Source organism: Rutilus rutilus (assembly GCF_951802725.1).
Source record: "Rutilus rutilus genome assembly, chromosome: 10".
Taxonomy (NCBI): Eukaryota; Metazoa; Chordata; class Actinopteri; order Cypriniformes; family Leuciscidae; genus Rutilus; species Rutilus rutilus.
The window spans coordinates 1,467,175-1,481,333 of NC_140215.1; the positions used below are offsets into that span (position 1 = coordinate 1,467,175).

The 14,159-nt window shown below is 37.5% G+C and overlaps 2 protein-coding genes across 2 annotated transcripts in view; both read left to right on the plus strand.

Moving 5' to 3' along the window:
• The first annotated feature begins 6,057 nt into the window (after positions 1–6,057).
• The window catches only part of LOC311298749 (uncharacterized protein), a 37,686-nt gene continuing 29,584 nt past the window's right edge, over positions 6,058–14,159 (plus strand). Inside the window, exon 1 of the mRNA XM_084421951.1 lies at positions 6,058–6,148. Within this exon, the coding sequence (XP_084278077.1) occupies positions 6,103–6,148 (46 nt within the window). The 5' untranslated portion in view covers positions 6,058–6,102. The remainder of the gene's footprint in view (positions 6,149–14,159) is intronic.
• On the plus strand, positions 8,166–13,072 carry LOC311298146 (uncharacterized protein; the record flags this gene model as incomplete). The annotated part of the gene is made up of 6 exons (XM_084420847.1): positions 8,166–8,187; positions 10,878–11,207; positions 11,416–11,727; positions 11,932–12,249; positions 12,439–12,576; positions 12,661–13,072. 6 exons carry the CDS (start codon positions 8,166–8,168, stop codon positions 12,810–12,812), a joined length of 1,272 nt encoding a protein of 423 aa, XP_084276973.1. The 3' UTR covers positions 12,813–13,072.

The following is a 14,159-nucleotide window of genomic DNA, read 5'->3' on the forward strand; positions in this document are numbered from 1 at the left end:
TAGTGATGGGAAACCGAGACTTTCTGAAGCATTTGAGGCTTCAAAAAAAGGTTTATTACTCGAAGCTTTTACCACAATGCGCATTAGTGACATCTGGTGGTCAGACTTGTTTTCTCCACCATATCTAACAAATCACCAGAGCAGAAAAGCACGTGAACAAACAAAGCTTCGGAAGTCCGTGACATACAAGAGTGGGATCAATACAGTTCTATCTAATCTCATCTAAATTAATTTGTGCCAAATGAGACCACAACTCGTGTCAGGTGTAGCCTGGTCAACAGATTCACATGATATAAAATATACAAGTATGTGATCATAATTATAGTAATTGTAATTGAGAAAAATATTGTGGGTGTTCTGTTTTAAAACAATATATATATAATTTATGTTATAGGGAAGTGTAGAGTTAAATCATTTAAATAAAGCCTCATTGATAATCATTTCTCTTGTTATGCATCAGATGAGGTCGCGAAGCTCCAATTTTGTCCAAACCATCTGTCCCGATCTTCCAATACTGCATGACGTTCCAAGCTTCAAATGTCATCAATCACGTGGTATTGTCATTTCGATACAAGCATCGGTACAGTGTGATACAATAGTGCTTTGAAAAAAGCTTTGGAGCATCAGAGCGCCGGTATCCACCGTCCCATCACTACTGTAAACTCTGGAAAGTCGGCAGCTAAACTTGGCTGCGTCTGAAAACTGGTAAATGCTGCTTTCTGAGGACGTATTCCAAGGTTGGAAGAAATCGAGACACGTCTGAATGTTTCACTTCCGGTCTCCTGAGAAACCTTCATCTGATAGATTTATGAAGGCATCACAGATGTAGGCCTATCCTTTGCTGCCTTTGATATCCCACAATCCTGTGCTTTCCAAAGTTTACATTCTGTGACAGTTGAGCTAGAAAATAAAAATGGCGTCTGAAAGTTGGGGCTGGTCATCAGTTTGTGTGTAAATGTACATTTTTGATAAATGTTTTCCACTAATTATGTCATTTCTAGTGAGAAATCACTACTGTAGTCATTAGTACTGCAGACAAGTGAAGGTGAGCACAGCAAAAATGACGTCACTGCGGAGTGAGTGTGTGTTCGGTGCGCAAGGCCCCATTTCGCTTGGCGATGTGCGCAATAATTTTGTAAAATCAATATGTGATATTTTACAACATCAGAAATATCTGGTTATTTAAATAATTTTTAAAAATTATCTTTGGGATAGAAATAATTCAGGGAAGAATTTAAGAAACCAAATATGATAAATATACAAAATAAAGTTTTGGGTATAGGACCTTTGCTACTTAATAAAGACGAGTTACACTTGTTTAGAATAATGAGAATTACAGCTTTTGAAGCAATAACAACATTTTAGAGAAAGCAAGAATCCCCAGTTTTAAATGTTTGGTTTGATTTAGTTTCTTATGTATGGAGAGGATAACATTAAATTAAGAGCAAAAGTATACATTTTGAAAAGATATGGTCACCTCTAAAATCCAAGAATATTCTCTAAAATATAGGAATACATTTTTATATTAATTACCATTTTTATATATCCCTCCCTCCCTTTTTATTTACTTATTTATTATTTTTTATTTGATGTTTAAATAATATTCTATATTAGCTCAGTCCATAAAATGTAAACACAAAACCACAAAATGATAATATGGGAATATGGATAATGTGTTTAAGGAATCTGTAATCCAACATTGATCAATCAGATTGTCTGAGCACAAAAGTTCAGTTCAAAGTTAGTTCAGTTACAACCACTGTATCATAATAGCAAAAACTCACTCAGACAAAAGTCCTCAAAGGCAAAGTTGGAAAAGAAAAAATATATAATCCACAAAGGTAATCCAACCGAAGAAATGTTGATACTGGTGTAAAGTCTGTGATGAATACATAGATTCCGGGTAGCACACCAAACAAACACATTTGAGGAAATATATACGGCCTACATTGAACGTTGCAAACCCACTGTTCCTCACTTAGTGACCACAACAAGGCATAAAAGTTGAGCTTTAACTCAAAACCCCTCTTTATTTAAAAGAGTGAGCCATCCCCAAATTGAGCCACCACATGGCTTAAAAGCTAGATCACTTGTTCTTGCTTATATGGGTATTCTAACCCCCTTACCTGAGGCCGTTGCCCCCTGGTGACCAGGAAGATCATTGCAAAACAGCTGTAGTCAGCCAGTAACAGTAACAGTTACAATATTAATCTGAGTATAAATGGACACAAATGGCAAGACCCATGTCTAACCACACTTGAGACTAAGTCATAAATCCTCCCATCAGAGGAATTTTCCCACTTGGAAATTCCACCTTGCTTATTGGTCAAGCCAACCCTGAGAGGGACTATTCTCAGGCTTTATAGAGCATCTACACAGCAGGCCTTGACTCACAACCAGCCATGTGCTCAAGAACCAGAACATATGAACACATCACACCAGTCCTCAGGTCTTTACACTGGCTCCCAGTTACACTTACGGTTGATTTTAAAGTATTATTACTGGTATATAAATCACTCAATGGTCTAGGACCTCAATACACTGAATATAAACCCAACAGATCACTCAGATCATTAGGATCACATCAGCTAGAAATACCAAGGGTTCACTCTAAGCATAGTGAGTCTGCTTTTAGCTACTATGCTGGAAACAGCTTCCAGAAGAGATCAGATGTGCTCCTACAGTCGCCACATTCAGATCCAGACTCAAAACACATGTTTAGCTGTGCATTTACTGAATGAGCACTGTCCCACTGTACGTCCCACCGATTACACTGATTCTAAACTGAACTCAAACTTTTGATCGACTCCATTCTTAGAGCTTCCGAACAAACCTTTGGGGTTTGGACTGATGGGTTAGTGAGCCCGAGGTTACCCCGTGAGTCCTAGAGCTCCTCCTGTACGATTTTAGGGGAAAATCGGGTCTATCGGAGACGTCCAATAGATTTCTTAGGCGTGCCGAAAGAACACCACACACACACACACACACACACACACACACACACACACACACACACACACACACACACACACACACACACACACACACACACACACAGTGTAATCACTTTGCAAATCTCAGAGTTGTGAAAAATATCATACCAGATGTTTTGCCAGATGAGAAGTTTATCTATGCATCATCTTTTTACTACTTTAATTCATTTTATAACTGTATCATATATCTCTTTTAATTCCTTTTATAACTGTTTATAACTGTTAATTTTCCTTGCTTTTATCTTGTGATTATTTTAATTCCTTTCTGTGTAAAGCACTTTTAAGGTTGAGCCACTGTAGTCACTTGGACTATTTTAACAATGTCTTTACTAACTTTCTGGGATGGCAGATCTCGATTACAGAGAAGCCTATGGAGGAGTGAGACAGCTCTCAGATTTCATCAAAAATATCTTCATTTGTGTCTGAAGATGAACGAAAGTCTTACGGGGTTGGAACAACATGAAGGAGAGTAATTACTGACAGAACTTTCATTTTTGGGTGAACTAACCCTTTCATATGGACGCTTCACCCCAGCATTTGCGTGTGCCCATTGTGGTGTTGTCTTCACATGTAGAATGACATTCGCCTCACAGAACTGTTGTGAAAGTGAACAGACATGAACTGATCTGATGGTGAGGCTGAAAACGTCCTCCAAGCTGTCAGGGACTTCATCAGCTGTAGTGGATTTGAGTATCACATGCAAGGACTAATGCGGTGTTGGAACAATGTAGAGCGTGACAGCGGTGTCGTAATCCGTGGCTTTTGAATAGTTCAAGTTCAAGTCTTTTATTGTCAGATGCACAGAACAACACAAGGTTAAACCAGCACTGAAATTCTTATGACAAGACACCACATGGTAACCTGACATTGCATAACATATAATATACTAAGCGCAAACAGTTAACTAAAGTGACAGTGTATAAATGACTAAGAAAAAGTGAAGAGAGATGGTCATTGTCCATTTAGGAGCCTGATGGCCCTTGGGAAAAAGCTGTTATCCAGTCTTTGTGTGCGGGCCCGGATGCTTCGGTATCGCCTACCTGAAGGCAGCAGAGTAAAAAGACTGAAGGATGGATGGTAACAGTCTCTTAGAATCCTGCCCGCTTTCTTGAGGCATCGTGTGTGTGGTAGATGTCCTGTAGAGCTGGGAGCTTCCTGCCGATGATGAACTCTGCAGACCTAACCACACTGCGTAGGATTTTTCGGTCCCTGTCAATGCAGCTCCCATACCACACTGTGATACAGCCAGTCAGTGTGTTCTCAATTGTACATCTATAGAAGTTAGTGAGAATGACTGGGTCCATGCCAAACTTCTTCAGTCTCCTCAAGAAGAATAGGCGTTTCCGGGCCGCTTTGACCACCTTGTACGTGTGAGCAGACCAGGTGAGGTCATTGCTGATGTTGACCCCGAGTAACTCAAAACAGCTGACCTTTTCCACTACATATCCATTGATGTGCAGGGGTACATGCTCCTCCCTCTGTCTCCTCCTAAAGTCCACAATCATCTCCTATTAATCTCCTATGAATATTAAACATATGAAGATATTAGAGAACACTTTTATATACACTCCATAAAGCCATTAGAGAAACTCTGAAATCAGTCCGAGAGGAGAAACAATTGAGACATTTGATAAGAAATGAACAACAAACGTCCTGAAGAAAGTTAGAGGAGAGACAGTCATGACAAGATCAAACCGTTGCTTTACGACACTTTTAACATGTTATGGGTCAGTTCATTTCTGTGGAAAATTATGCCGTTGATCTAGAGGAAGTTGAGGCGCACTTGAGAAAATTACCAACTTCAGAGTTTGAAATAATGAGCTAAATGAAGTGCTAGATGCACTGGAAAAAAAATTCTGCCTGAAATTTGTAAGTACGATCAACTTAATCGTAACTTAAATTACATTAAACTGTTAAAGCAATGTAAAAACATATGTTGTCAAATTATTGATCATAGCCTATTTATTACAGTGTGGTCGCATGCATCATCACTTAAAGATGTGCAGTTATTAGATGTTGGTGGAGTTTCACTTCATTTACTCAGAGCAGTGTAACGAGGCGTCACTCGAATTGGAATCCATCAGCAAGCTTTTATTAAAATCGTGGTCAAACAGGCAATGGTCAGATTCCAGCAAACACAGCAACGCAGGACAGACACAGTCGTGGTCGAAAAGCAGGCAGGAGATCAGGGCAGGCGGAGAACAATCACAGATAAGTTACAAAGCAGATAGTCCAAAAGGCAGGCGGCAGAGAATCATACACAGGGAACAGACTGGGTCACAACAGGAAGGCAATGCAGAAATAAACGCTCAGAACCATAGTAATACAAGACTTCACAAGGAAGAATGGTGGAGAGACAGTTTATATAGGTCCAAGAAATCAGTGCCAGGTACGGGGCTGATGGGAAATGTAGTGTGTGAGTGAAAAGTCAATATTCGGGTGAGGGAGCCCTCTGATGGTCAAAGGAGGGAATCGCGGAGTTCGTCTCTGTGACAAGCAGCTTCACATCAGATCATCTGTTATTTTATCACTGAAGCAGTTTTGAAGAGTTTGTCTTTTCATATTTGTGGACTGAAAGCGCTGAAGATGTTTCGCACTGTTTTCTTCTGTCTGTGTTTGAATAGTGGTTGAATATATTATTCATATTTTCATATCAGAGAACTCTTCGATCTCCATAAAGCCATTAGAGAAACTCTGAAATCAGTCCGAGAGGAGAAACAATCGAGACATTTGGTAAGAATTGAACAAGAAACTATGTTCTGAAGACAGTTAGAGGAGAGACGGTCATGACAAGATCAAACTGTTGCTTTAGATATATTTATCATGTTATGGGTCAGTTCATTTCTGTGGAAAATTATGTCATTGATCTAGAGGAAGTTGAGGTGCACTGGAGCTCAAAGTGACCAAGTTTAGAACTTGATTTAATGAGCTAATATAGTGCTAGATGTTCACGTGCATCAACACTTAAGGATGTGGTTATTTTAGATGTTGGTGGAGTTTCACTTCATTTCACTACAGAGCAGCTTCACATCAGATCATCTGTCATTTTATCACTGAAGCAGTTTTGAAGAGTTTGTCTTTTCATATTTGTGGACTGAAAGCGCTGAAGATGTTTCGCACTGTTTTCTTCTGTCTGTGTTTCTGGCGTCTGGATGGTGAGTTTTAAATCTGTTTTTATGGCTTCAGTTGTTTCTCTTCTGGTACCATGTAATAAATGACTGGTTAAATTAGTCAGAGAGGATTAACATTACAATCCACTACAGACACAGAGAAGAACCACAGCGGGTGCATACAGGTATATCCATATATATATATATATTTAAACTTACAGTCGGTAGATTTGAAGGTGTCAGCATTTCATTGAATCGAACTTCTGCAGTTCTTTCCACACATTTGTGCATTTCTTTCTCAAAAGCAAGTTTTATCAAGTGGTATTAACAGCGTATTCGCGATCAACGAGCTCCCTACCTGTCAGGTCCAACAGTGGTTTTAGTTTGGGTTTTGTCCAGAAAACAGAGTCCAGGGCTGTGAGGGCTTGCATGGGTTTATTGTTAGTCTCCAAACCGTTCAGCCATTTCTCCACTCACAGCATCAACTGTGCTGAAATAAAGATGATGAAGTCTCGTTTATGTGTTCATGTTGTCCTATGGTTTCCTCAGGCGAGTAATGCTACAAGTTCTCACTCGTTGTGCGTTGTCTTTTGTTCGGATTGATTTCGGTTCGGACCAGATCACAGATAATACTCCAAAGCTCACTGAACTCTTCCTCTGATTGATTTCTGTGAATGCAATCAGCAGCGCAATTTAAAAACGTTTTTAATTTATTTTTGCAGTAAAATAACAGTCAGCAGTCTAGCAGTTGCGTATTGGATGTTTGTCTGCGAATAAAATATAGGATTGGCTAATACATGTATACATTGAGTTGCAGTAGTCTAGTCGAGATAACTCTCTCGGACTCAGAAAACATTAAAAAACCCTTCACCTTCGCAAGGAGTCTTCACTGATAAAAAAGAAAGAAAAAAAAAACTTGATTTCACAACTGCATTTACTTGCTTATACAAAGTCAAAGCAGAATCAAACACAACACCCACATTTTTAACAAGCTTGACACATGATGCCAGGTTACCCAGCACATGATGTATGTTGCCAGAAACAGCTCGACCTCCAAACATAATTTCCTCAGTCTAATGCTGCGTTCCAGGCAGGTTTTTGAGCAAGTAAATCACGACTTCAAACCACGACTCACGACTTTGTAGCGTTCCAGGCCAGTCACACCAAACTACCTGATCAATGCTGTCAAGTTCAGGTTTACGTCACCTTAACATTTCCATGCGGCAATACACTTTTCACAACATACTTATTGTTTCAGACACATAACACTGTAATACATAATTGTGTGTGTATTATTATCATAATTATTATATTATTATTAGTTTAACTGCAACATTATATTGTCCTAAAGTGTATTCTCACCGTGTACCGCCTGCAGAAACACTGCATCCGTAGGGGCTGCCATTGTTATTTTGTATGGTTTTACGGGCTATCTGACATCAGAGCTCGTAACTGGGAGTACATCGATCTAATACGAGTTCACGGGTGGGAAGTCACGGGTTTGACTGCCGCTCCAGTGCACTTTCACGGGTATAAGGTTGGAAAAACATGGGTTACAGGTTGCCTGGAACGCACCAAAACTCTCATTGAGAGATCGCGATCGCGGCGTTCTGCGGACACTTCCGGAAAGGGCACATTCCCATTGATATTTAAAGCACCCCTCAGTGCTTAACCGTTGGATGATCAAGTGTTATGGGGGCTTTGAACTAAATGGAGTGAGAGTGAATTTCTGGAAGTGGAGTTGAATGTCTGTCAGGCGTAGAAGTAAAATCTTAAGACAATCCATAACTGCCCGGCCCAGATCTTGAATGCTCTCCTCTAAGATCTGTTTTATTCGTCTTCATTCATTCTTAACCTCCGTAATTATTACTTTCTCTCATTGTTTAAAAGACATTTCACAATCCTTGACTTGAATTTCTAAAGAACTGAATGATTTTGATTAGTGCTCAAATTATACAGCACCTGGGTTTCAAACTTATCAAAATGTGCACTCAGATTTCCTTCTACCTCACTTGTTCTAGTTTCCAGATATTTAACTCTATTGGCCAAAACCAGAGATGTCATGATCTTCAGGAATGGAGGAGGTGATAGTAAAGCACTTCTTCAACATCTCTAGTCTTATCAGCCTCCAGCTCAGATAAAGACTGCTTATAAAGACTACAGATAAAGACTGCTTATAAAGACTACAGATAAAGACTACAGATAAAGACTGCTTATAAAGACTACAGATAAAGACTACAGATAAAGACTGCTTATAAAGACTGCTTATAAAGACTACAGATAAAGACTGCTTATAAAGACTACAGATAAAGACTACAGATAAAGACTGCTTATAAAGACTGCTTATAAAGACTACAGATAAAGACTGCTTATAAAGACTACAGATAAAGACTGCTTATAAAGACTACAGATAAAGACTACAGATAAAGACTGCTTATAAAGACTGCTTATAAAGACTACAGATAAAGACTGCTTATAAAGACTACAGATAAAGACTGCTTATAAAGACTACAGATAAAGACTGCTTATAAAGACTACAGATAAAGACTGCTTATAAAGACTACAGATAAAGACTACAGATAAAGACTGCTTATAAAGACTGCTTATAAAGACTGCTTATAAAGACTACAGATAAAGACTACAGATAAAGACTGCTTATAAAGACTACAGATAAAGACTGCTTATAAAGACTACAGATAAAGACTACAGATAAAGACTGCTTATAAAGACTGCTTATAAAGACTGCTTATACAGACTGCTTATAAAGACTACAGATAAAGACTGCTTATAAAGACTACAGATAAAGACTGCTTATAAAGACTACAGATAAAGACTACAGATAAAGACTGCTTATAAAGACTACAGATAAAGACTGCTTATAAAGACTACAGATAAAGACTGCTTATAAAGACTACAGATAAAGACTACAGATAAAGACTGCTTATAAAGACTACAGATAAAGACTACAGATAAAGACTGCTTATAAAGACTACAGATAAAGACTGCTTATAAAGACTACAGATAAAGACTGCTTATAAAGACTACAGATAAAGACTGCTTATAAAGACTACAGATAAAGACTGCTTATAAAGACTACAGATAAAGACTGCTTATAAAGACTACAGATAAAGACTACAGATAAAGACTGCTTATAAAGACTACAGATAAAGACTGCTTATAAAGACTACAGATAAAGACTACAGATAAAGACTGCTTATAAAGACTGCTTATAAAGACTACAGATAAAGACTACAGATAAAGACTACAGATAAAGACTGCTTATAAAGACTGCTTATAAAGACTGCTTATAAAGACTACAGATAAAGACTACAGATAAAGACTGCTTATAAAGACTACAGATAAAGATTGCTTATAAAGACTGGTTATAAAGACAGTAAATGTGTCTGAACTATAATATGGCTCTGAGAGACTCACTCCCGGTCTCGGCAGGGTCAGCTGGCGTTTAGAAATATTATGAGGAAGAATCAACTAAAGAATGAGTATAAATTCAATAAATTTACTAGCAGGGGCACAAATATCTACATATACATATACAAAACTCCAGCAAGTAGCCTACACACAGCTTTAACTCAACATAATTTGAATCATTTTGTTTTTTAATTTGAAGAAAAACACAATAAAAATGTGGGATACCATCCGTTAAGCTTTTGATACCAATATAGTAAATGTCATAGTGAGTACTAACAAGTAACCTCCATAGAAAGTTTGTATATAATCCACAGGTTTAAACAGTTCCAGGCGAGGAAAATCCAAACTAAATAATTCAATCATTTGGCACACACTTAATTAAAACATAAGACTCAGAGGATCAGCAGAAGAAAAATACATAAAAGTAAATCAATGACCTAATAAGGGATGAAAGCAATGAGCGAAGACTCAAATGTCCTCATTTCGTAAAACCCCCTCCCTTATATTGGCGTCCTCAGCCTCATACCAGAGGAAAAGAACTATAGCAACAGTAAATTCAACTTAGAACTTGTTACAACATTGAAGTAAAAAGGGGCTTTCCCACCGGATAGTTATAGGAACTTAGTTATAGGAACGAGCCATCAGAGTGTTTCCTCGAGAACTGCTATACATAAAAAGTAGACAGTAATGAAAAGTTATTAGCGTATGCTGTGTGGTTGATGTCCAGAGTCGCTGAGCAGAAATACATGATCATGTTTCTCTTGGTCCCTCAAAGATGCGTTGGATATTCTCCTCAGCCTAAAGGTCTAGAGGTCCATCTATCACTGTTTTCCATGTTTGTGGAGTTAGTTTGTGGAGTAAATATATAGGCTATAATCTGTGTGTTTACGATTTACACAACCTTTTTAAAAATGGCGGGTTCTAGTGTTTTGCGTGCGTTCGGCCAATCAGCGAACACTAATATCACTGGTAGTTCCTATAGTGCTGGTTTAGACCGACTCTGAAGTGGAAGTAAAGTAGTTCCTCCAAAAGGATTTCCTAGACCTAAAATCGTTCCTAGTTCCTGCGGTGCGAACGTGCCAAAAAACAGGAACTTTCGCCAATATTTCTAGGAACTATGGAAAGGTTCCTCTGGTGCGAAAGCCCTTAAAGTGTCTTTTTATTTAGTTATTGTTCCATATATAAATATATTTCTCTTTTCATCTGTCATCTTTTTTCTTTTTACTGCTGCAGAATAGGCCTATTATTCACTTCACATAATGATTAGAAGGATTTTAGTGAAGCTTCATCAAACCAACATCACGCGATTTTAAAGCTTTAATCTGTAAAAAACTCTGTTCTTCAGGAGTGTTTGGTGATGAAGAAGTGAACAGAGTGTCAGTCAAGGAGGGAGAATCATTCACTCTAAACTCTGATCTTACTGAAATAAAGGATGATGATGTGATTCAGTGGAGGTTTGAATATGATGAAGACACTTTAATAGCTGAAATCAATAAACGGACCGACAGAATCGCTGTATATGATGATGTTCTTGATGGGAGATTCAGAGACAGACTGAAGCTGGACAATCAAACTGGATCTCTGACCATCACAAACATCAGACCTGAACAGATTGGATCTTATTCACTACAGATCAACAGCGAGAGAAAGAGAAGTTTCAGTGTCGATATCCAAGGTGAGATAAAAAAAAAATTGTTTCCCTTGTTTTTAATGACAACATTTTTATTAATTCATACATGATTTTGTTTCTTTTGTCATTTTATGTTTATGTTGTTCATTTCAAAATGAAATTTTAAACCATTTAATTTAGTAAAACAAAGTTATTTCACAGTATTTATCTGACAAAGCCGGTTTGTTTGATCTGTGTGTTTTGGGTTTTACAGGATGGGCGTTTTTGTCAGTGATGAAGGGAGATTCACTCATTCTAAACTCTGATCTCACTGAAATAAAGGATGATGATGTGATTCAGTGGAGGTTTGGATATGATGAAGACACTTTAATAGCTGAAATCAATAAACGGACCGACAGAATCGCTGTATATGATGATGTTCTTGATTGGAGATTCAGAGACAGACTGAAGCTGAACAATCAAACTGGATCTCTGACCATCATAAACATCAGACCTGAACATAATGGATATTATTCACTACAGATCAACGGCGAGAGAAAGAGAAAGTTCAGAGTCGATATCCAAGGTGAGGTTAAAAAAAATTGTTTCACTTGTTTTTAATGACAAATTTTTTATTTTGTCATAATTTTGTTTCTTTTGTTGTTTTATGATATCATTCATTTCAAACTGACATTTTAAACAATTTAATGTAATAAAACATTGTGAAGTGATTTCACAGTAATCTGACAAACCCTGTTTGTGTGTGTTCTGTGTGTGTTTTTGGTATCAGCATCAGTGACGTCAGTGTTAGTGAAGGAGGGAGAATCAGTCACTCTAAACTCTGATCTCACTGGTATAAAAGGTGATAGTTGGATTCGGTGGATGTTTGGAGATGAAAACACTTTAATAGCTGAAATCAATAAACAGGCCGACAGAATCACTGTATATGATGATGTTCTTGATGGGAGATTCAGAGACAGACTGAAGCTGGACAATCAAACTGGATCTCTGACCATCACAGACATCACAACTGAACATGCTGGAGATTATAAACTACAGTTGTTTCAATACAGTTTCTCATCAAAATCAATCAGAGTTTCTGTCTCTGGTGAGTAGAGATAATTTGTCCTATCCATCAAAAAAAAAAAATATATATATATATTTTTACCATCTATTTACATATTAATTGTTGAATCATTTTATAGTTTGAGATGATAGATCGTATAAAGACTTACTCAACCAAAAAAAAGATTGATTTGATTTGTTCTTACTTATCTTTTTCTGTCATGTTTTCCAGCTCGTCTGCCTGTTCCTGTCATCAGCAGAGACTGTTCTTCATCATCATGTTCATCATCACCATCAGGATCTCATCCCAATCCCATCAGCAACCAGACTCAACATCTCAACATCACTCAACTCTGTCACACATGTTCAGGTACGGCTGATATTAGTTGATGTCAGCGCTGATATTAGCGTTTATGAACTGATCTGATCTCAGTTTGATGCTTTTATACCTCAGACTCTGTCCACTGTTGTGGTCCTACTGAAGCTGTGATCCGATTGGTCCTCTCTGTTCTGGTGGGCGTGGCTACTGTCATTGTTCTGGTTTATGACATCAGATCCAGAAGAGCTGAACGAGATCAAGCACATATTCACACATCAGAAACCTAATGGTGTTATTTCTCATACTATTTTTTTGTCATTTATTAATCTTCATGTGGTTTATTTCCACCCTAGAACATAATTTGAGAACAAACAGCAACATATTTTCTCATTAACTCAATCAGATCAGACGTCTCTAATACTGAAGCTCTTTTATTGACTAAACACGAAACATTTCTGTCAAATAAGACACAGATCTCACTTTACTACTGCTGTTCATCTGTCATCTGGATTTGCTTGCCTTTGTCAATAAAGTTTTTTTCAGTCTGAGGTTCAAGAGTCTCTCCATGTTTTATTAGATTTATTGTCGAGCGCAGGAATACTAACCATATGTATTTTAACAATTCTAACACTACATCACATATAAAACTACATAATTTTAAACATTTTTTAAATATTTACATTATTGTTAAGGTAATTCTTCCTTTACCACTTAAATATTTTAATTTTTTGTACGTTTTCTTTTTATTTATTTTTACCTCCGCAAGATTTTCTGAAGCAAACCACATATACATTATGTATTAATGTACCGAATAATGTACATTGAAGGGTTAATTCACCCAGTTCACCCCCACGTGCATGTTTTTAGTAGTTTACTATACTGTAGTAATGCACAAGCCAAAAAAAAAACCAACAAAAAAAAAAACAGCTAGAATTTGTGAACACTATTTTAGTTGCCTGAACAGCCGACTAGGTACAACATTTTTTCAATTCTAACTAAATGAATCTATCAATGAATCTAGCACTGAAATTTAAACATATTATAATGTAATTTTACTCTCAACAAACAGAGCAAATAAAAAAATAATACTTAAAACAAATTTGCACATAAGAATGTTTGTATGTGTGAGGGAGAAAGTGATGTTATTTAGGACTGTCCTCAGGAAGTGAAGTACAGCTCTGCAGCCCCTCTCTTCTCCTCAAGCGCTCTCCCCAGACAGCAACATAGTGTCGGCCCAGATCCGGCCCACATCTGGACCGTGTGAAATCCACATGAACCAGATTTGGGCCGGATCTGGGCTGATATGTTGCTGTCATGGGTCTCCTTCCTCCATCTCTATCAGGAGCAAGCTGAAGCCATCTTTGTATTGTTGCTTCTATCTCCTGATCATTGGCATGTGTCAGACGATTTTTTCCTCACAGCAGCTAAAAGACAAAATACTAAATTAATAAATACATATACAATTATCCATCCACCTACTGTAAATAAATGTAGGTAACAAATTAAAATAAGGTTGCTTCGGTTAAATTGTATACAGGAAATGATTGTGATGTGATATGATATAATGATATTGATATATGTTATAATTATATGATATAATGATATAATGTGGCACTATTGTAATGACCCGCAGG